The 24,468-nt window shown below is 40.6% G+C and overlaps 1 protein-coding gene across 2 annotated transcripts in view; it reads left to right on the top strand.

Moving 5' to 3' along the window:
• NTM (neurotrimin) overlaps window positions 1-24,468 on the top strand; it is a 399,599-nt gene that overhangs the window by 362,979 nt on the left and 12,152 nt on the right. For both annotated transcript variants that reach the window (XM_049654183.1, XM_049654174.1), the window contains exons 4-6: window positions 14,387-14,521; window positions 16,445-16,565; window positions 20,999-21,150. In XM_049654183.1, coding sequence (XP_049510140.1) covers window positions 14,387-14,521; window positions 16,445-16,565; window positions 20,999-21,150 — 408 coding nt within the window. The remainder of the gene's footprint in view (window positions 1-14,386; window positions 14,522-16,444; window positions 16,566-20,998; window positions 21,151-24,468) is intronic.

Genomic DNA, 24,468 nt, shown 5'->3' with positions numbered 1-24,468 from the left:
AAGAAAAGAGGGAGGAGATAAGGGAGTCGCTGGTCACTGCTAGAGGTACAGCGAGCAGAATGGAAGAGGTTTGAAAGAAAAGGTAGTGTGAAGTTGAGCCAGATTAAAGTCCTGTGAAACTGTGAGATAAGACTATGGGAAGTAGAAGGCGACTGGAGAGATTCATACTTGTACATCAAAAGTCAGCAAAACTACAGTCTGTAGGCCATATCCAACCAGCCACCTGCTTTTTTGCATGTCTTGCAAGCTAAGAATGACTTTTACATTTTTAAATAGTTGAATATTAAAAGAAGAACCATATTTCATAATAAATTAAGATTATATGAAGTGGGAATTACATTGTCCATAAATAAAGCTTTATTGGAAGGCAGCCACTGTCACTCGCATATACTCTATGGCTGCTTTTTCACTACAACAGCAGAGTTCAGTAGCTGCAACAGAGGCTGTATGGGCTACAAGGTCTAAAATATTTTCTGTTTGGTCTATGTACAAGAAGTGTGCTGCCCCCTTTTCCGCTTAGATGGGTTTCCTGGAAGGAGTGGTTATTCTAGCCAATGTCAGGGTCTTTGAAGCCTAGTAAGACACTCAAGTTCTGTGCAGACTAGCTGCTCCCACAGACTTCATACAAAAATGTAGTTGTGTCTAACTACTTCCAGAGTAGTGACAGTAGTTTTGATGAGAACACAGTAGTCATGGGAGTAAAATTCTGATTTACCTAAGCAACTGGATAATTGCCTTTAGCAAACGCGTGCATTCTGCTTGCTTTCTTTGTTGTTTGATGTGTAATTTTATCATCTGCTTAAGCTCTACTCTCTTACACTCTCCTCCTCTGTTTCACTGCCTCTGTCTCTTTCTCTCAACCCAGATTTTACCAGCCATTGACTCTATGGGCTGCTTCATGAGCTTCTATCCACTTGTCCACTGCACCTTAGAAGGTGCCAGTCAAGTCTTAGATGTGGCAATTAGTCTCCTAAAGTAGATAATTAAAACAGAAATTAAGAATAACTTATGGCCCATCAGTTAAGGCAGTTCATTGTTTGCATTCAAGAATTAGTAACACTTTGGTCAGTGATAAAGTAAAATGTCCCTTTATCCCATTTCTTGGAACTGTAGGAAATGGGAGCTAATGCAGTTTAAATAAAGCAGGGGAGGACAGGTAGAAGCGAAAAGAACATGACACTGTTCATGTCAGTGGCAGGCATAGCCCCTGGATCCTAAGAAGGAGAGAGGGCAGGGGACTGTCATGAGCACATGTGTGAGAACAGGGACATTTGTTTGGTCTTTTTGTGCATTTTGCTTTCAAACTTCATGGATCAGGTGATGGGGAGAGCTCAGGGTGCTTCTGATGCTATAGTACAATGTTGCTCTATGAGGCCAAGTTCAGTATTTTCTCAGTAGAAGCAGCCGTTGCTTGAAACCACATCCCCACTTACCAGCTTCCATGCCTGGTGTGATGCTGCTTATTGTAGTGCTTATTGGCAGTGGTGTTTCTACTGCAGAGGCTCCCCCTTCTCCTGTTGAGGCCCATTTTGTGTTGATGACAGCACTTTTTCCCTGCCTGTCCCAGGAAGGTAAAGAGCCTAATCACATTGCCTGCAATCATTCCACCACTAATTACATATAGGCAGAGCTGAATCACCAAGCTGATTCCAGTTGGAAAAAATTCATCCAAATTGACTATGACATAAGAAAGCTCTCTGAGACACTTCTGATTAGGGCACGCTGCATCCTAACTCATTCAGAGGAAGCAGGGACATTAGCTACAAGAGCTTTTAACTAAGGATATTTGTGGAGATGGCCAAACCCAGCTCTTATTCACTCCAGGCCTAGCTTGATGAAGGCTTTTTTAGCTCACCTTAGAAAATGTGGAAAAAATTATTTAACTTATGGAGATTTGAGAGGTCCAGCCCTTTATCAGAAAGAAAAAAAAAAAACTTAAAAAATAGACATCTGCTGTTTTCTCCAAAAGAAGGTTTTCAATAGTTCATTATGGCAGCCAGAACAGCCATCAGAATTATAGTCAGTTCATTCATTCAGTCTTTGGCCATATGATCATTTGGTGCCTTCTTTGGTTAAACACTGCTATAGGTATTAGAGATATAGAGACAAATAAGAGTCCTTCTTTTCCTGAAATTTTGAGTCCAGATGGGTAAACATATGCAAATACATAACAATGCAGTATGATTAGTGCAACACTAGAAACAAAATAAACTGCATAGAAAGGAACCAAGGAATTCTGAATGTCAAGAAAACGTTCATTCCCAGAGGAATGATACCTGAGATGGTTTTGAGGAATGTGCAGACATTTGAAAGGGGACATAGGGGCATGAGATCCCTGGTGGAGAAGGACAAGGTAGAAAGGCACATATCAATAGCCTAGTATTTTAGGAACTTGCTGGTGTGTCCAGTGAATGTGAGGAGAAAGGAGTTGGTAAGAGAAAAACCTGGAGATATAGACAAGAGCCAGCTCCTAAGGAGCCTGTATATGCCATGTCAAGGAGGAATGTGGTGCAGTGAAAGGATTTAAGCAGGGGTGTGATTGTTTTTTATTTTTAGCAATAATTGGACAAAAACGAAAATAATGAGTTGGAAGCGGGTAGATCAGTAAAGAGGGTATTAAAATAGTCTGCAGTAAATAATGGACACCTGAATTAAGATAGTTAACAATGACAAGGAAAAGAAAGAAATAGATTTAAAACCTCTAAGGAAGGTAAAAACAACATGATTTGTTGAAGAGAAAGAAGAATCACATGTGACTCTTTTTTATTTTACTTTATTATATTTTATTTTATTATTTTATATTTTTTTATTTTATTTTATTATTTTGTTTTATTTTATTTTAGGAGGATGGGGAGTTAGCCAGACCAGCAACAGAGCCGAGTGGACATGGGGTGAGAGCAGGTTTGAGGGGCAAGACGATAAATTCAGCCCATGGTGTCTGTGAGACTAATGAGGCATTTGGTGGGTAGAAAGTTCAGCAGAGCCTCCTGGGGTTGTGATGTACATGTGGAAATTATGAGCATAGTTTGTATTTGAAATGTTGGAATAAGGTTTCAAAGTATAGGTTGACCTGGAAGGGGATAGATGTAGCAAAGTGGCCCTGATTTAAGGATTATCTACTGTCCTGTGGTTTGTTCCTTCTAATATGTATTGATCATCTTCCATGTGACAATCACCCTTCGGTGCCTTCCACACGCATTCTCTCATATAATTCTCAGCCCCAGTCTGTGAGTAATAAGAAAAGTCTTCACATTTTGATAATGGGGGAACTGGGGCTCAGTAATTTACTCAAAGTTCCCTTATTTCTAAAAGAAATAACCATAATCAGGATTCAGACACACCATGCTTGTTCTAGTAGATAATGGTTGTCTTGTCTATGTGGAGTGCATTTCATCCTGGACCCACGGGTGCATGCCTACTTTTAGATTTTATGTGAAATGAAGACAGGTTGATGGAAGTATTAGTAGTGTCACTAGTGAAAGAGTAAATCAACTCTTCTTTTTCACACATTGTCTTTTCATGGATTCCATGTGGTTGAAAAGTCCAGCTGTATATAGTGGAATGTTAAGAATGGACACATGGCCCATGTACATGTTGCAGGCAGTATGATTTGGTAGCAAGTATCTTTTGTGGTGGGTAGATTTTGAGAACTATTTGCAAAGATACACACACACACACATACACACACACACACACACACACACACACACACTCAAAGGCTGTAATAAAATATGGCAAATATAAAGGTTTTCAGTCATGCCTTCCCTTCTCTCTGGGCCCAGATCATCCTACATCAGTAGGCTTCCTTCTATTCTATGGGTAGTTCTATTTGATTTTCTCAAGGCATTCTCTTACACACATTCTTTTACCTCATGCCAGTTTGAAATGTTGGTATACTCTCTACATGTCTAGTATTGATGGTACTTTGTAGATTCCCCTCATGATCTAATCTGAATACATGCATTAGATTACCTTAGCCATAGATATGACCTCACCCCAGCTTTTCTGCTCCCTTCCTTCCCCCAAATGGTCATTGAGTGTTTGCTTGATACAGTCACCAATAGATGGGATTCTCCAGGGAATTCATTCTGCTCCCTATCTGAGGATGCTGCATGCCAAGAGAAAGCCTTATCCTTCTTCCCTCTGTGTCCAGCAGGCCCCTGGCTAATCAATAGGTGATCACGGTGCTCTGAGGGAATGGGCAGAAAGCTACACACTTTGTTCCTTTCAACCTAAGTCTTGATGGGCAAAGCACTCCCCCCTCTTTTAGTGAAGAAAGAACTCCTCAGCTCTGCATAAATATTCTTCAAAAGTATTATTTAGAAGTTACTTACCTCCCCATCCTCCCCAAAATATTTAATGACATATACACAATGCTGTGTTTTTTCTTCTAGAGTTCTGTCCTTCCTATCGTTAGTTTTATTTTGAGGAGCTTTTCTGTTTTATCTTTGTGGGGCTGGGCGTTGATAGAGATTTGATTCTGTATCATCACTGGGAGACAAACAAAAGGAACAAGAAGTGTAGATATTAATCTTTTTCAGAAAGGTATACAATCCTTCATTAAGGAAAACACACACACACATTTGCACATGCATCAGGTCATTTCTTGGGAGTCAAAACACCTAAGGAAAACATACACATATATGTGCACATGCATCAGGTAATTTCTTGAGACTCAAAACCCCCTGGGGTTAGAGTTCCAAAATTCTCAGATTAATAACTCCTGTTTTTAATCTAAAAAGTATCTTCATGACTAAATTACAGACCAACTGTACAGACTGCTCTGCTTTTCCCAGGCAATTCAGAGCCAGGTTGTGAAGGTGACTCTGGGAGTGGACTTCTGGCCTGAGGGTATGCAGGCTGGTGTTAGGAGAGCCTTCCCCCATTAGGAGCCTCTCAAGTAAAAATAATTCCCTTAAATTAATCTGAGCAGGAAATTTCAAAGCAATTAAATTCTTCACATTTCTCAGCACTCAGTACTGACTTATATCTCTAGAGATTTAGAAAAACAGAAAGCAAACAGCCAAGATACTGAGGTAATATGACACTGAGGAGTTCTATATTTATCCCCTATCAATGTCTTTCAGATCAAATTGGCTGAGTTTACAAATCAAAAGCTGATTTCTTTCTTTCTTTCTTTCTTTCTTTATTATTTTTTTTAGCAGCCATCAGCTGCACTGCTGCAAATACCCAGGTTCCAGACATCAAGCTGCAAACTCCAAACATCCAGCTGTGTGCTTTCTGACTCTGATATCATCACCCATAATAGAGGGTCTGCATGCAAAACCTAGCTTACAGGCTTCATGAAAAGGCTCACAGAAGAGCACACAACTCCCAGGGCCCAGCCGGCTGCCAAAGCCGCATCTGCACAGAGAACTAGTGTCATATCATTAAGGGAGGAGATAGGCCTCAGAGATACACAGGGCTCGGCCCTGTGGAGTCCCAGGGCTCATTTTCATATAATTACATTTTGGGCTTCAGCTCCTCCTTAATACAAAGTTTATGATTATTCCCAGAAAGTTTCCTAATCAAAAATTAAGGGAATTCTTTTTCTTTTTTTTCCCCTCTTTATATCTGTACAATAATATATTACATTTTTATATATGTATATTCATACATATTCAAACAAGAAACATATATTCAGTTTTATCTATAAGATAAATTCTTAATATATGCTAGGATCTATGCTAATTGTCTCTCTGTTATCTTTACTGGTAGATAATAGATTGATAGGCAGATAGATATATAAATATTAATAGATGATAGATAGATAGATAGATAGACATGCAATTTATAGTTGGCATCAGTGTATGTAATGTTTTTATTGGATCTCTATCACTTTATGATGGAATCAGGTTAATAGATTAATTTTTAAAGTCTCAGTTTGCGTTCTCATCTTAAGCGGAGAAGGTCATGAACAGTGAAGCTGTCTGGGGAATGATATCTTCTGTGTGTAGAATGTGGTACAAGAGGTGCTGTGACCAGCTGGAGTTGCTCAGAACAACCAGTTCTTAGGTCTCTAACAGAAAGCTGAGGGAAAAGATGAGATAATTTTCACAGGTATAAGAAGAGGCCATGTGACACAGATACAGATCTGAGACTGGCAGGTAGGTAATGGCTTGGAGACGTTGCCATACATAGAGTGTACATTCTGCAGTTTTAGTTCCTAGCTCACTAGCAACAAATGCTAACATGTTTAAGGAAGAGCTTTCATACAGTGGAAGCCAGCTATTTAGAACAAGTCAGTTTGTCTCATTTCCCAAAGATGGTCCCTATGTTGGCACCAAGAGTAACTTTCTAAAAGACTGAGGCTGTACCTCAATGTTATACCAAGTAAAAGCAGGTTGGCACTCTCTAGAACATTTTTTTCTGAAAGAGTTCTTATAAATTCACTCACTCAGACTCTTTTCTGTCAGTCATATTATCTGTATCCAAAAAAAGAGTGAAAGATATATATATATATATATATATATATATATATCTCATATATTTATGTTATATAAATTATATGTATATGTGAGTGTGTGTATACTTACATAGAGACATTTCTCAAGCCCTCAGCAGGTCTCACATGGGCTATGCAGCTACACCAGCTTTCCTAGAAGAAATGATCCTGAGAAACCGTATTCCTTATAAGTCAAATCCTATTTTAAGTGAAGGGAGTAGAACTTTTTAGTTAAAGGATCTTTGGTGAATCCTTCATAAAGTTTATTACTATTAAATTCCTACTAGAAAAGCAGAGATCTTATTATTCTTTCACTTCTTCATTGAGATTTTCTTGTATCGAGGATCTTGTATATTAAAATGTGCTCAGAGTTGTGGCATCAGTAATAGCTAGCACCTAATGAGAACTTACTACGTTCTAAGTACTTTACACATATTTACTTATTTAATACTATAAGATAGCACTGTTTGCCCCATTTTACAGAGGAGGAATGTGAAGCACAGAGATGGGAACTATCCACCAGTGTGTTCTACGGAGCCGAAGTTAGGTCGTGGGAACTCAGCCCTGCCCGTGGAGCAGTCAAGCCAATGGTGCTGATATCTGTGATCAGCTCTTCAGCATAACATCAGACCCTTAGGAGCTATTCTGTGTGGACAAACTAGCACTGTTACTATGTTTGGATATGCTTTTTAACATCATAATCTCACCCACTTGTCATAGGTATTGCTGTCTAGAGTCTTTGTTCAGCCTACGTGTCCCTAGCCTGGCCCCATAGCACAAGGATTATATCAGTGCCATGTCAGTATGGCTCTCTGGGCCCAGCTGCAAGCCCAGAAATCTTCAGCAGTATCTCAGTATCTCCTCTGCTTAGTTCTTGGAGTCGCTGCCATGTGTTCAAATATAAGTATCCTCATGTTCCGCTCCCTGTCCCCTCAGTGAAGCCCCTTTCCTTTGCCTCTGCTGACATAGAACAAGCCTCTGTTCTCAGTGGTTGTTGGTTGTGAGCTCACAGTCCAGCCTGCACTGAGTTCTCAGGTGCTGGAGGATGAGGAAGGACTTCCCCTCTTCATTGGCAGATATTGACCCTGGATCTCACAGCAGCACCACCCACTTCCAACTCATTCATGAACACATCTTCTGTAGTTTCTGGCTCTAACCTTGGACTCTGTAACCATTTTCTCTGCTTGCAGAAATTGGTGTTGCAGAACAGTAACCATACCTCTGTCACATGGCTTTTGTCCACCCTACCTCCTAGTGTCTGAACAGACCATGTTTTTCCTCATAAAAACACAAAACCTCCCATGCTGGTCAGCTCATAATAAATGCCCCAGAGGGACCCCAGCCAGCCAGTCATGTAAACAACTCTCTCTGAAGCCCAATCTGAGTGTAATAGGAACATCCTTATGGAAACCAAGAAAGAGAGCAGTAGCAAGAGTACTAAACTAGTTATAGTATTTGGACCTAAATTAAAAATAAAAATCCAAGTCTCAAATTCTGGAAGTCTGTGTTCTGTGTGTGTTTTTTTTTTCAGTTTCTGAGGTCCCATGATTTTTATCTCAGCTGGTATATATGCTATAAAAATATTAAGTAAGGAAACAGCTGTGCCCTCTCCTCTCCAATAGCTACAGCTGTTCTCCTGACAAGCTTATTCTTGGGTGCAATAAAAATGATAATTGTGGCTATTATTATTTTTCAATTATAAAGGTTTTTAACACCCAATATATGGAGTCAGAAACTTGGGGTTTTCTTTTCCGCATGGGTATCACTTATACAGGGCAGTTTTTGTCATTTGATTTGTTAAAAACTGCTGAGCTCAAGCCTTTGGACAATGTGAAACCACTCTAGGGATTGAGAGACAGGTGTAATCACATTTCCAACTTGCTTCATTTCACTGCTTGGGGTGTCAGATTCCACTTCACGAAATAGCTGTGTTCCTGAAAAGTTGGCTGTAAAACAAACTCTGTTAGATAAATCATACTTCCTCATTGATCTACATTTTTAAATTAAGAATGCATTCCTCTGAGGAAATAATTGGCCCAAGACTAAATATAAATTATACTAAACACTCAATAAACCTTTTAAAATCACATATTTAAAGAAAGTCTGTTTTGTTAGAACACTAATAGTGATGGTATTTTTTAAAGTCAGGAAATACAAATATTGTGCTAAGAACAATTTCCAGAAGTGGCACCGTCTTGAAAATAGAGCCAATGAAGATTAGGTGAGCAACGTGGAGCTCCTGACTTTTTTTTGTTTTTAAATAGAACTCAACCCATAGTTCTGAGCCTATCAGTCAATCATTTTATTAAAAATCAGTTGACAAATTTCAGATTATGTAAACTACTTTCCTAGGTGCTTGAAAGCCAGAGATATCCAAGATTTGGTTCCTGCTGTCAGTTTCCTTTGCACTGGAAAATAAAACCAGTGCATACAGCATAAAACAGTCATTACAAAATACTGTTTTAGTTCCAGGAGCTGTGGATTGGACATCAAGAGACCTGGTATGCTCCATCACTAACCAGACACGAACCCCTCTGCACTGCAGTTCCCCACATTAAGATATAAGGATTTAACAATATCACTAATTCCCAAGCTCAGCTGTATGTGACAATTTCCTAGTAAAATTAAAACTCCTCATTCCAGAAGATTCTGATTTAATAGGTGTGGATGGGATCTAGAAATCTATATTTAAACAACTATTCTATGGAATTTTACTGAAATCAGACTATGTCCTAATATAGCAAGTATGGCATTTATCACCACTAATATCTCTTTAAGCTCTTGAGTTTAATTTTCTTATGGTTTTATTTTTTTTAATGTTTTATTTATTTTTGAGACAGGGAGAGACAGAGCATGAACAGGGGAGGGTCAGAGAGAGGGAGACACAGAATCAGAAGCAGGCTCCAGGCTCTGAGCTGTCAGCACAGAGCCCGATGTGGGGCTCGAACCCACGAACCGTGAGATCATGACCTGAGCAGAAGTCGGACGCTTAACCGACTGAGCCACCCAGGCGCCCCAAATTTTCTTATGGTTTTAAAGCCTAGAAGAGCTCTACATACAACAAGAGTGCAGGACAGCCATAGGCACTGACAGGAGACAGATGGGAGTCTGGGAGTTTTCTAAGAACGCCATAACAAAGTAGCCCAAACTAGATGGCTTAAATAACACAAATGTGTTGTCTCACAGTTCTGAGGGCCAGAAGTCCAAAATCAAGGTGTCAGCTTGCGTATGTTCTCTCTAACTATAGGGGAGAATCTTAATTTGTCCTAGCTTCTGTGGTTGGCCAGCAATCCTTGGCTTTCCTTGGCCTGTAGAGGCATCACTATGGTCACATGGCTATCTTTCCCCCATTGTCTTCCCATGGTATTTGCTCTGTGCCTGTCTCCAATGTTCCCCTATCTATGAGGATACCAGACACTCTGGATTAGGGCCCACCCTAAGTCCTCACTTTAATTTGATTACCTTTATAAAGACTCTATTTCCAAATAAGGTCACATTCTGCTATTACGGACAGGATGGTAAGGGAGACACAGTTCAACCCCTAATGGAGTTCTCATGGAAGAATTAGAACTTGAAATCTAGATGGTGTCTGCTTCAATGACAGGAAGAATATAGCTCTCTGAGTGACAGATGCAACCTGTGCAAAAAGAATGAAGATATTTGTCCAAGATGAAAAATAGCATGGCCTGGCTCAAAAGCTGTGACAGCGGTGGTAGAGACAACAGTGGTGACAGTACTAACACCTGCAAAAATGTATCACGTGCCTTTCAGTGTGCTAGCTGCATTGTGCATGCATTCCATCTTCAAAGTGCCTCTTGGGGTCTGATAACTGAGTTGTAGAGAGGAAACAATGCTGGCACAAGGGAGTCAGGTAAGTTAACTCTTCAGGAAACTTGAAGTAGAGGATTGGGTTTGTCTGATGCCAAAATTTGCTTTTTATCCTGATGACGTATTGCCTTCCTCACAGCACAGATGTGAGATGAGCTGGGAGGAGTAGATTGGGGCTTCTTTATGAAGGGCTTTGATAAAGCAGTGGAGTTTGTGTTTGATGTTACAGAAAATAGGGACCCATTTTTAGTGTCTGAAGAGGTGTGACATGATAGAGGGGGTATTTTAGGAAGATGAGTGTCTCATTCCCACTGAGGGATGTGTTTTCTTTGGAAAGGAAAGACTTACAAATGAGAAGCTATTGACCATGAAGGGTTTCTTTTCATAGAGTTTTATCAAGTGATTTGCCCCTTTCCCACTGGTAGTTCTTAACCAAGAATTTCCTTTAGCACTTTAAATGCACTTTAAAGTATGCTCTGCTTATCTGCTTCCCCCACCCCACATTCTTTTTAAGTTCCTCATGTGAGTGATAAAGCATTGATCATTTACAGCCAGAGCACAAGTGCTATTAAAAAGAAAACTCCTTGAATCATTAAATCTATAAATTCAATCATCAACTCTGGAAACTTCAACTTAGGATTTTTTGTTTGTTTAATTCTTCATTTGTTTTAAACAGCAAGTATAAGAATTTCATTTCTGGTGGTTCAAAGTATAATTCATTATGCGTATACTGATCTTTTTCTCTCTGGTTTCACTATCCATGCTTCTACTAGAGAAAGAAGCATATTTAAGAGAAAAGGGAAAATAGTAACAGTGGAAGCTAAAATGTGTGAAGCATTGTACTATACAAATTACTTTTCACATGTTTTACCCAATTTTATCAGAAAGTGTAAATATAATAATTGGTAAACAATGGACTCATTGTGGTTTTCCTATAATTCTACATTTGGTCTGGAGAACATATGATAGTAAAATTAAGCCTCACTGCTCTTTGCAGGATGACTTAAGTGTAAATCCCTTCTCTCTGTTAATAGAAATCTGGATCAATGGAGAACATATGGCTTCCCCAAGTCTTAAGCCATCCAACTTTCTTCCCTACACAAGATTGCCTGATATTCATGTATAAAATTATACATACGCTAATACACATGTCCCCACAGAAAGCTTGATGAATTCTTAATTTTAATTAATCTAATATTTATATGCTTTAATTTGAGACTGTAATTCCCCAGACCTGCTTCTCAATTTAGATGTCCATATAACGAGCTCATCCAAGCTTGGTCCTTGTAAATCTTACTGTGGTCACACAAGAACATATTTGGATGGTAAAATTAAAAACCATGCTTGGCATCTCGTTGGAGAGAAGAAGAGATTAAGATATCCCTGTGTCATTTTGTTTCCTTGCTTTGGTGGTATAGTACACGGCCTCCCAGGAGATGTGAGGTCCTACAAATCACTGCTCCGGCACTGGAGCTCAATCCAGAAACAGCTGTCCAGAGCTAATTTATTTCCTAATGCTACGGCACTGTTAATTTATAAATTACATTGGTAATTCGAGCTATTATTAATTTCAGATGGTGTAGGGCAAGCCTAATTAAAATATGACACCAATTGCCACACATATGTACCAAGGACTACCATTTAAAATTAATGGGAATATTAAGTGTGACACTGGTCTCTGAGATGCTTTGCACAGTAATTATAGCATTCTAGCTGGAAAAGATCTGACAAATGTAGGCTTGAGGTTGGTAGAAAATAAACAATGACAACATAAAAGGAATCACAAGTTTTTCATTTAAACCTTTTCTTCTTGTTTCCTACACTCTTCCTCAAATCAAGGTTAATACTTGTTCCCCTCAAAATTGTTAAAAGAACAATAACAAAAAAGCTACCTTTTGGGACACCTGGGTGGTTCAGTCAGTTAAGCATATGACTCTTTGTTTCAGCTCAGCTCATGATCTCATAGCTCATGATTTCTAGTCCTTCAGGCTCTGTGCTGACAGTGAGGAGCCTCCTTGGGATTTTGTCTCTCCCTCTCTCTCTTTCCCTCCCCTGCTCATGCTCTCTCTCTCTCAAAATAAGTAAACTTAAAAAACAGCTACCATTGATAATTAGAAATTTCTTAATGATTTGGACTGTGAGTCTCTATGGGTTAATATTGATTGTCGTCTCCATAGCCTGGACTTTTTGGTGCTGTGTCTTACTTATTAATGTGTTCCTGGTTCTTCTTGTGAATTAATAATTCTTGGTTGCTTGCGGTAATAGATAATAGACTGTTTTTTTGCTCTCTAGTCGGGAGTAGAGGCGAGAGATTTTCTATGCATCTAGAGTTTCTACACATATGGCATGAAGAAGAGTGCACTTGTTGTACTTGTTACTCAACGGTGACACAGACTTCTTATGACCAAGCAGTTGTGGCAGTGTTGGGCACGTAGTGGCCCCTCTTTGCAAGGAAGTCATTTTCTTATTGCTGTCATTGTTATTACTGTTATCTTGACAAAACAATGTAACAATGTCACAGAACAAATACAATGGTAACTTACATACCACATGGATCATTCTTTGTATTATAATAGTTTCTTACTATTGTCATTTTTCATGCTTTGGATCAGCAGATCCATGTGGCATTATGCAGTGTTTTTTTTTTTTTTTTTTCTTTTCACCTGGAAAGAAATGCTCCTTTGTTTCCTTTCCACTGATGTGGACCACTCACAGTAAAATAGTTTCACTCCACCTGAATCTGTGCCTCCCAGAGGATTATAGGCTTACTACCTAAAGGAACAGGTATACAGCATGTGAGAGTTTTCAGAATGCTTTCATATATATATATATATATATATACACACACACACACACATACACACACACACACACACACACACACATATATATATATATATATATATATATATATACATTCATGTTATTCCAAACAACCCTGTGAGGCAATAGGACTGTATGCATAACCTGCCTGGGAAATGTCTCTCATTTCCAGGGACAATATCAACTTATGCTTATTCCTCTATAGTAACTATTAATAGCACCACTTTTACTCTTAAAAGCATCCCAGTTTACATGATAAAATATATCATCATGTTAATTATCTTTACTTAACAGATAAGGCAGGGTAATGGTGGGATATAAGCAGTTCCTTTTTTTTTTCCTCCATTGCCTTTCCACAAGTAGGCTGAAGTTCAAGGTGACTATGGGAGAGAACTGTGAAATCAGTCTTCTAGGCTTTAACTTTATGGTCTTTCCATTGCCAGTGCTCATGGCTAGTGTTTAGGTAGGAAGCCAGTAGGTAGTGGGTTGGTATTGTTATTTATAATTTTTCAATAGAGAAACTGAGTGTCAGGGTAGTGACAAGACAGCAAGATTTGCAGCCATGTCTTCTTGGTCTTGACTTTCTTCCATATTTGTGGTTAGAGTATGGAGTCCTTGTTGTTGGTTTGTCTTTAGAATCTTCTACACAAAAGCTCCAGCAGGTCCAAGTTTAGAAAACTGATCTTTGCTGATCTTATTGAAGTCTAAATTTAAGAACAGGAATTTAAATTCATTTTATTAGTGTCTCCACTGCCTTTTGTGTCACGTCTATGTGTGTGTGTGTGCGCGTGCATGTGTGTGTGTGTGTGTGTGACAACTAGTGTGGTATTTTTAATTGACTCATGGTCTGGGATTCAGTGTTCAGCTCTACACTTCAAAGTTCAACCTCAGTGATACCTTGAAATCAGAAAGAGTTAATATTCACCTGAGGTGCCTAACTCAGATCCCAGAGCCCCATTGCTTGGTAATATTCGGGCAGTGTAAAGTCAAAATTATTAATCACTTATTGAGGACCACTAATTCTCTAGGCTTGGTGTTTAGTCTAAATAGGAACACAAACATTTCAGCTGGTCCACTGGGGAACTAAGAGAAGTTGATGAAGGAAGCAATAGTGGGGGGCCATGAGTGAGGGAAAGAGAATAGACATTGTTCCCAAGAATCTGAACTTGGAAATGGCACAATTCTCTGCAGACATAACCATTTTATACCTTGTTTTATAAGTTTATACCTTTGGTGTGTGTGTGTGTGTGTGTGTGTGTGTGTGTTTTCTCACCACAACCTCTCCTGCAGCTGTGGGCTTTGTGAGTGAAGACGAATACCTGGAAATCCAGGGCATCACACGGGAGCAGTCGGGGGACTATGAGTGCAGTGCCTCGAATGATGTGGCTGCACCAGTGGTCCGGAGAGTCAAGGTCACCGTGAACTGTAAGTGGTCTCAGGAACCCTCACCCTGCATGTGTGTGAGTCTGGCTGTTGGCATGGCCACAACAAAGAGCTGGATAACATAGCCAGCTGCTCACTCAGGATGGGAAATAATGCCATAGCATCGTCCATTCTCTGCTTTTAAGAGAAAGAAGTCGAAATTCTAGTTTTAAAAATAATTGTAGCTGAAAATAACTTAATATAATCCCAAACATGACTTGTATTCTTAGAAGATCATCAAATGGATTTCAATGCAAAATTGATAGAAATATGTCTTTGAATCCCAATTTTTCCCATACTTTACTCCTTATGTTCCCAAGCTTCTCACTCTCTAGACCAGCCATATCCATAGTGGGGAGCAAACCTGTGTATATGAAGGAAATTTATGATAAATTTATGGTACATTTACATGGCCTCATACATTTTGTGATGTATATATGTTGATGTACAAAGTACACATTCATAATTTAAATATAGATAAACATACACATATTAGAGGGTGCATCTCAAAACCTGTTTTGACTAGTAGAGGTACAGAATCCAAAACTTTTGGAAGCCACTGCTCTAGTACCCTCATTCTTTATTATCAACCACCCAGATTCTCTCTGACATTGACTCTACTCAACTTCCCCACCTCTCTCCACCCTCTCCCCTCTTGATTCCTCATAGTATACATTGATTTTCTCTAAGACATTTTAAAGGTTTCTCTGCTTTGCTCATTTTAAAAAGTCTTATAACAGTATAGAACCAAGAACTAAACCACCAGACAAGAAGCCTTTCCTTTTCAAAACTTGGGTGAAATGGAAGTGCAGGGAGAATATTGTGCCTTGGTGATTACTCATTCTTTAATATGTTGCTTTCTCTTACAATTTGAACCTAATTAATATGTGGCACTTTAAGAAGCAAGGAAATAGGTATAATAATGCTACCATTTTTTTATACCAAAAATTTCATCACTGATTTTTTAAAGGAACTTAAAATGACTTGCAGGTAATAAAAATTGACCTGAAGAGTAAGGGGATATGAGCAAAGGCAAACCAATTTAGGAAAATAAAGGGTAAATCAGCGCAGAAATGATATACGACAAGGTGGGTAGATGCAGGTGCAGAATTTGGCTTTGAGTTGTGAAATCAAAGAGGGAAAACATTATCTGTTTTAAGGTTTATGTCCATAAGATGAAAGCAAACCAGTTGCCTGGGAGAAACACTGCTTTTTCTGGTGCTGAAACCCAAGAGAAATTTCTCTTTAGTGTCTCCACAAATAGATCACTTTGAGATATAGTCAACAACATCACACACGGTATTTCTGCAATAAATAGAATGCCAAATTTATTATGCCTGTTTTTCATAATGTACTTCAATGCAAACTGTTGGAATTGCCAAGGGTAGTTAGGTAAAGACTTCAAATGAACGCAGGCCAAGTTTATAGGTCTAGTTTGGTCTGGCTTGATTCAGGGACCCATTTTAGAATACCTGGAAGAATGACTGATCTGTCTACCCTTCAGGCAATTCTCCATGAATATTATTTCTTGAAACTGAGCTTTTGATGGGAATTGAATAGTTCGAGGTTATATACTCTGGCAAGAACCCGGTGTGCAGAAATTCTATAAAGCTGATTAAAGGAGTGTAGGGTTGATGGGCTCCCATTCTCCTATGAAAGTTAAAAAGTTTAAACAGGAAATATGCCTGAATACCTGGGCTTTCCACCTCTGCACAGAGGGAAACAGAAGCAATACATGCTCGGAAGACACGTTTTTCCTTAGCAAGGTGTTGAGTGGTTTCACTCTCGGGCTCAATTTGTGTATCAATTTGTCAGCTCAAGCAAGCAGAGGTAGAACAGGGAGGAAAAAACAAAGCCAGTGAATGAGGCGGCCTGCCTCATTTTAGGATGCATTGTAAAATGCTCCGGGACATCTTCTCTCTGCAGATCCACCATACATTTCAGAAGCTAAGGGGACAGGCGTCCCCGTGGGACAGAAGGGGACTCTGCAGTGTGAGGCCTCAGCAGTTCCCTCAGCAGAATTCCAGTGGTACAAGGATGACAAAAGGTAAAGACCCCTTCCGTCTCTTACCTGCCCCCAAGGGGAAGAAAGTTTTTCCAGGTTCCTGACTCCATATTGTTACAAATGAATTTCTGAAAAATCTTCTTCTAGTTCCAGCTAGCTATCAAGGAGAGGGGAGCATATATTCTGAATATTAATGATTTTCAGATAGGTTTTTAACATTTCCATACAGAGTTAGCACTCGCTAATCAATGGGCCTGAAAGAAAACATTTTTTTAGGAAAGCAAAATCTCAAAGAAAGGCCACCAGAAGCCTTGTAAGGCCTGTGTTCTTTTCTTTTCCTTTCTTTTCTTTTCTTTTCTTTTCTTTTCTTTTCTTTTCTTTTCTTTTCTTCTTTTCTCTTTCCTTTCCTTTCCTTTCCTTTTCTTTCTTTTCTTTTCTTTTCTTTTCTTCTTTTCTTTCTTTTTTTTAATAGGGCAAGAAAATAACGCATTCTGCCTGAACCTATTTTTAACACATTCTCAGGTTTGCATTAAGAAGCCTGGAATATTCACGGGGCTCTGGGAGTGGCCAAGAAGTTAGCAGGTCTCCAGTTCACTTCCAGACACCATCGGTGGTGGTGTAGAGAGGAGTCTATGACCCGATTTGCCCTCCCTTTGTGCCCAAGTTGTTCCTTCAAGGTAAAAGAAAAGAAAGGGGACTATTCCCTTCCCTCCCATTGTTGCAGCCCTCATCAGGATTTTTGTTGTGATTCACTGAAGATTTTCATTGTGAGGAGTTATCAAATGGCAAGTTAGCACAGGGTTCAGCAGCTCAGAACAGCCAGGCAACATGACAATTACTGTTATCAAAGAGCTATTTTAAGGTGGATGAACAACAAATAAATGTGCAAGAGCTGTCCATGTTCAAAACACTAATAAAAAATGGGGACAGGATGATGCAAAAGAAGTCTGAGGTGTGTATGGGGTGGAGAAGGAAGGCTTTACAGAGACTGAGAAGCTAGTAAGAAAAACAGCAAAGATGGTAATTGTGAGAACACTGAGCAGTTCCAGGCCAGGAGTGACCCAGCTGTTGTTGTACTATTTAGAACACCTTCAGTGTTTCAGTGTTTCTTTCTCTATGAGGTCTTTATAGATGAAAAGAAAAAAGGCGGAAAGAAAAAAAAAAAAACACATGAAGAAATAGCTGGCTTCTCCCTTCTTCTAAGAATCCGGAATCAGGCATAAGGGAGTAGCATTTCCCAATAAATAGCTTTATTGCAAGTCTTGCTTCATTTGTCCCTCCCTTTTCCTATAATAATCTTAGTATCAGGAAAAATAAAACAAAAACAAAAACAAAAACCAACAGTAAAATACATGGAGCTGAACACGCAGTTCCTCAACCTTCAGTTGTCCAGATCTTCCCACAAACTAATCAGAAGCATCTTTTTTAGATACTTTATGAAAGAAAAATTTAAAAAAAAATGTAGGGGAGGGTCACCTGGGTTGGCTCAATCGGTTAAGAATCCAAGATTTTGGTTCAGGTCATGATCTCATGGTTTGTGGGTTCAAGCCCTGTATTGGGCTCTGTGCTGACAGCTTGGAGCCTGGAGCCTATTTCAGATTCTGTGTCTCCCTCTCTCTCTCTCTGCTCCTTTCCCACTTGTGTTCTCTCAAAACTAAATAAATAAACATTAAAAAGAAACATAGGGGAAGGTAGGATCTTATAATATGTGGAGGAAATTAGAGCAGACCATAGGCAAAAATGGCCAAAAAAGGAAAGTCTGCTTTACACACTTTGTCACCAGAGGTGCTGCTGTCTATGCGTTATTAACCCAGGAGGAGAAAGCCCAATTATGTCACTGGGGTTGGGGGGGGGCTTCAGAAATCCCTGGCTCAGGCAGCCTTGATTCCTCCTCTGTCCAAGCTCTTCTCATGGGGCTCCTTTTTCCCCTTTAGTTGATTCTGGTCAGTTTTCTATGTGCTCTGCATTTATGTATTTCCAGTGTTCTCCTACTGAGTGGAGTTGTCTGCCTTCCTGACACCCAGCTCAGCCTGAACATCTCTGGCTCTGAGATCCTTGTCCATGCCAGTCCTTCCTGTGCCCCTGAGGCTGGCAGGCAACCTCCTCTAGTCGGATATCCCTGGGGAAAGAACAGCTCTACCCTGGCTCCTATTCCAGTGAGATGAGTGGACTTCTGAGGCAAATCAAAGGAGTCAATATGATGGGGACAGGCGGCTTTCTCAAAATTTGGGTAGAAGTCTCTTTGTCCACACACTAGCACTACTGAATGGCATGCCACTGCATGTATCATCAATGAAAAGGAGAGGAAATAGGATGCTGTGTGTAATAAGAGCCACCCATCCATGGGGGCATGAGCCAATGAAAAGCCTCAGGTTCATTAAAAAAGAAAACGAAACAAAACAAAACAAAACACAAAGCCTGGGAGCAGTTTGGGATGGGGGAAAAGTGTGACCACACAGAGAAAAGGCAAGTCTGTCGCCCTAGAAGCTGCAAAGTGCTGCAAAGAACGGCTTACCACCCCACCCTGCTTTTAACTAAAGACATTTCAGATCTGTCAAGTAGTAACCTGCTTCAGGTAAGTGTCTCTCCCCACTGCAGAGCTGAAATCTAATTCACAGCTTGGTTCTGATGTGAAGGCTTCCTCCCCAGCCCAGGAATAGTGTCAAAATGGCAAATGGGATCAATACACTTGACGGGCTCTCTGAAAACCTCCTGGTGGGTGGCTGTAGAGCCTTCTTTGGACAGCACCTCCTAGAGGATCAATATCTACATAACAAGCTGGAAATATAACAGTGGCGTCTGGCAGCACAGCCGGATGACTCATTCCGTTCCTACAGTGCTCACATTTTAATGAAGTCCATGGACTCAGGCCAGTTCACTGCCCCTAGCTTATGAGAGAGAAAGGCTCTCAGAGGAAAATCTACATAATGAAAAGCAAGCAAGTTCCTTCATGCAACCTTCTGACTTCCCTGGAGACAGATGTTGCATGAGAACTGAAGCCAGAACCTGGCTTTCTCTTCTGATCATGGTAGGGATGGTGGAGAGAATCGTCCTGTGGTCCTACAGAGACAACCCCCTCAGATGATGACAAAGCAGCTGTCCTCTATGCCAAAAACATGCTGGGACCCAGGGATAGGCAGGAGTTCTCGATGTCTAACTCCACAGAAATATAGTATATTGAATAACATTTTATAGTTTATGGAGCACTTTCTCATCATTGTCTTGCTGGGCTTCCCTTTCTATTCTGCCTTGAATATTATCTTTCTCAGTGTGATGACTCTGAAACCAGCCATTTGCCCCAATTCCTGTCCCCTGTGCCTGTTCCATTATGTATATACCCTGACATTTCTTCCTACACATCCTACCCCAACCAGGCCTAAAACCATGTTTGCTGAGATCCTCCATTCAGTATTTTTTCCCCACTAGCATTTTATCTTTCCCATAGCATAGACTCAGCTTCTGGGCAAGGAAGACCATTTTATTTCAGGGAATGTAAAGGTTGGCTTAAAGCCCATTCTCTGAAATGGGATGTTCCAAAGTTCTAAAAAGGAAGAGAGTTAGTCTCATAATTTCTATGTAGACATGCATTGGTAGTAGGAATTTTTGTCAACAGTGTCCTGAGATGGAGGATGTGTCCCCACTGACCCCTGAGCAGTATTCCCCTATCCTCACCATCTGTCCAGTAGTGGTATCCATGGTTCTACTAGGTATATCTGTTTTCCCCCATTAACTCTCTGTGGCCTTTCTTTAGTAGCCCCTAACACCAATGGGAACCCTTGTGGCATATGGGGCTGCCATCATGGATTGCTCAGGGAAACTGCCCAGTCTATAGGGTCATATTCTTAGGAATCCATAATCCTTCCCAGACTGAGTTGCTATAATACTCTGGGAAGACCGGTCTCTCAAGCCCTTCAGAGTACCCTGCTTAAAAATGATCCCTGATTCTTATAACCAAAAATAAGATATTATCTATAAAATGCCTCAAGCTGTTAAAAGAACATTTATTACCCAGGTGCTTGAAAACATGTTCTTTCAAACTCCTTAGGTTCTTCTCTTTGAAGACTGAGATTTTTTTTTTAATTTTTTTTTATTTTTATGGTTGTCATCATCATCTTCTTCATTAACACTATCATCAACATCAATTAGGTTCACACTTGGAGCACCTACTGAGTGAATAATACTGTCTGAATGTCTCACCGCTGGCACATTAGAGTTGTTGAAGGCACCTGCCTTCAGAGAACTTGGTGACTATCTGTGTAGTGCCAAGAGAGTCTCCAGACACCTGTGTAAAAATAGAGAAATACAATTGTATGCATCATTGTGTGTTAACTTGTATAGCTGAATGGGGGAAAAATAGTCCTCCTAACATCAGAAAATGGACAATAAAAAGATCATTAATTCCAGAGTCTTTCTCCTATGAGAAAAATATAACCATCTCCTTTTTTCTTCTTTTTTGTCTCTCTTGTTTGTCTCAGACTGGTTGAAGGAAAGAAGGGAGTCAAAGTGGAAAACAGACCTTTTCTCTCAAAACTCATCTTCTTCAATGTGTCTGAACATGACTATGGGAACTACACCTGTGTGGCCTCCAATAAGTTGGGCCATACCAATGCCAGCATCACACTATTTGGTAAGACTGAGCCCTGAGTTGGGCAGTAGGAGCAGGAAAGGGTCGCATGGCACAGGAGGAATTGGAAGGAACGGCCGGGGTAGGGCGGCAAGTGGAAGAGAATCAGGAACAGCTGGGCAGGGTTGAATGGAAAAGAGAGAGGAGGGGGAGTTGGAGACAGAGAGAGAGAAAGAGAGAGAAATGACTGCATGGACGAAAATGGGTCCTAGTAGCAGAGGAAAATGAGAAAGAATGTTCACATTTTATTCTGAAATGGAAAAACCCTGAAGTGGGAAGAAATGATGTTGGGATGCTGAAGCGACATTTAATTTTCTTCTCTTTAAGGTCTCCTCAGCTAACTGAGGTATCAGGGTTCCAACTGGGTGTGATAGCAAAGCGCTCAGAGAGGAACATTTGCTATTTTCATACTTTGTTCCCTAGAGCAGTGTAAAACATTACCATTGCTGAGCCTTTTCTGGGTTGTTGGGACATAGGAGAAACTGGATTCTGTATATAAAAGATGGGTATTGAGGAGGGCACCTGTTGGGATGAGCACTGGGTGTTGTATGGAAACCAATTTGACAATAAATTTCATATTTAAAAAATAAAAATAAAAGTGGAATCATAGGGCTTGGGATCCTGAATGATATTAGCTTCAGAGGGAGAATTAATAGAAAATGGGGGATTTCCCTAGCTCTTCATTTATGTCAAAGGGTATTGTCTGACTGGATTGAGATATATTTGTCCAACCAAGCCAGCATCCTAACAGAAGCCACATACTCATTCATGTAATAATTCATTAAACAACTATTTATTTGGGGGGAGTAATATATGCACAGAAAATTTCTATGCCTTCATTACGTCTCTGGCAACTATACTTGTGCCAGAATCAAATGAAGAAAGCAAACAAACTCCCTTGTAGACCTGTGATGTCTCAAGCAACTACATACAAGTGAGCCTGGCTGTCTAGGTGTGTGTCATCAGGCAGGACTCCAAGCATCCGGTGATGGCTTTCATCACTTAGTAGATGCAGATTCGTACTACAGGCCATATGGTTAATATCTGGTTGCTTTTTGGGGAAGATCCCTTCATATCCCCACAAGTCAGGTAGCTTGAAATTTTTCAAATCCATTCCCTTAGTCCCCCATGGTAGCAGGCACTCTTGAATATGATGGGGAGGGAAAGGGACTAAGTTAGCAGATAATTGGCAAGAACATAAATTCCTTTTATTCTGAGAACTCCCAGATAATCCCATAGCTTCAAGTACCTCACTTCACCCCCCAGCCTCTACCACACCCCCTCCACAGCCCAGTGTATCCGGCCTTACCCGAATAACCCTCTTGTGCTGCTCCATTGTCCCATCTAGGCTTCCAAATCACATTTAGCCCACCTTCTGTCCAGCACTTAAAACAAGGCCCAGCTTGATCCAAAGGGCGATGGGGAGGGGAAGACTGCCCTTGATCCCAGACCTGGTAGGTCAGAATGGACAGAGATGGGATTAGAGTGATTGATCTGTCTGACATCTCTCACACAGGGATAGTCATAATTGCCCCTCACATTTGTCAGGCCTCTCTGGCTTTCTGGCAGGTGTCTGTCTGCATGAACAAAAGGGCCAGGATTATAAAGGAATGGACCCCTCCTTCCCTAGCCTTGCAAATCTGAGGCTCTCCCAGCTGTGCCTCCCACCCCTCCCCAGGCCTGCCCCCCACCCACAGTGCCCCTCATTCCTATGAACAGTATTCCTCCTCCTCTGACCTCCTCGCTCTTCTGATTTGGATGCATGGCATGGTTTTGCAATTGGCTTTATCACTACTGTCTAATTCCCTGGCCTCTTCCCCTTAAGCTATCTGAAGATGAGAACAGGGAGAAGGCACAAGCTTTAAGAGTGAAATAACTGGAGTCTGTGGCAAGGAACTCAGTGAAGCATGTGCCATAAATCTGCTCTTCTCAGCCGACCCCTGCGTGGCAATTAGAACCTCTGCCTCCCCAGCATCATTCTGTCTGCATCTGCCCTGTGTCATTGGGACATTCCTCCAATTTCCAGCTCTGTGGAGTCCAGGATTCTCTAAAAAATGAAAGAAAAAGTGAAATTATGTGTTCATATAAGTTTAGAAAGACTGGGTCAACCGAGATGAATGGGGTGTATGCAGGGATGTTCTTTAATGCAGAGACCTCAGAGCTTTTCTTTACGTGCTAAATCTCTAAGAGGGAGAAAAAGCATGGAACATTTGCCAAATTTAATCTAACAGTAAGCACTTTTTAAGCCTCAATTGAGAGACCATTTGTGAGGAGGAGCCCATCACAGAAATGCTCCATGGCTAACATAGTTCCATGAAACTAGTAACTATATACTATATACTATATACTTGCACAAGTGTGCAAGGTGGAGTAAAATGGCATTAGTGTGCAAGATGGGTGTTTTCATCCCATCAGCTCTCTCTGAGGCTAGTCCAGACATTGCAGCCCCCAAACTCCTGATGGATACCCATCATCAATAAGTCCTTTTGACAAATACAGACATAGCAGAGTTTTCTGTGTCATCTCCCATTATCAGCAGACTCTCAGCCCAGAGCCATCAAGCAGACTAGGGTGAGGGGAAAGTAGCATTTGTGTTATGCGAATATATGAACTTTGTGATGCAGTCCATTCTTCTATAGCATCACAGAAAGCCAGCTACATTATCACAATTTTGCCACCAACTTTTGCACAACCTGCACGTTGTGTATCATGCGACCTGAATGTTGAGAAGTGAGGAATCCTATGCTAGGAGGTCCCATTGTGGCCATATCTTCGATGGTAGTTAAGCAAAATGGAGCAGGGTGGTCCTTCTTATCATGAACCATAAGATCATGCTCCTGATCCCTAAGACTGCAAGGATAGCAGGGGCCCCCATAAGCTGAATCACCATGGTTCTTGGGGCCACCTTGTTCCTGCTATGGTGCCATGGGACCAGAAATTCCTGAACTTGGTCTCCCGAAGTGAGACAATGGGGGTAAGATGTGGGACAGAAATCTCATCTGGAAAGGGACTTTGGTCCTTTGCTACCATGTCAGTTCCCCAGCTCAGCACAGCTCTGTAAATGTATGAGAAGCCAACTCCGTCACTTTCCAACCGTGGCATCCAAGGATGGAAGCATAAGGCACCTTAGTGCTTCTCATGCTGCATCTTGTCCACCTTTGGTTTTTGTGTCTTCCTTTATTTATCCATCCCTCAGAAACATGTGTGAATAGCAGTATACAAACTATATATGACAAATATATAGCTACTGTATATAATATAAGTGTTTGTTTTCATTTTTCTCTCCTGTACGTCCCTCACCCGATTTAGAACTAAATGAGC

Source organism: Panthera uncia, chromosome D1 (assembly GCF_023721935.1).
Source record: "Panthera uncia isolate 11264 chromosome D1, Puncia_PCG_1.0, whole genome shotgun sequence".
NCBI classification, from domain to species: domain Eukaryota; kingdom Metazoa; phylum Chordata; class Mammalia; order Carnivora; family Felidae; genus Panthera; species Panthera uncia.
Note: the sequence above shows the minus strand (reverse complement) of the source record. Positions and strands in the feature narration are given on the sequence as shown.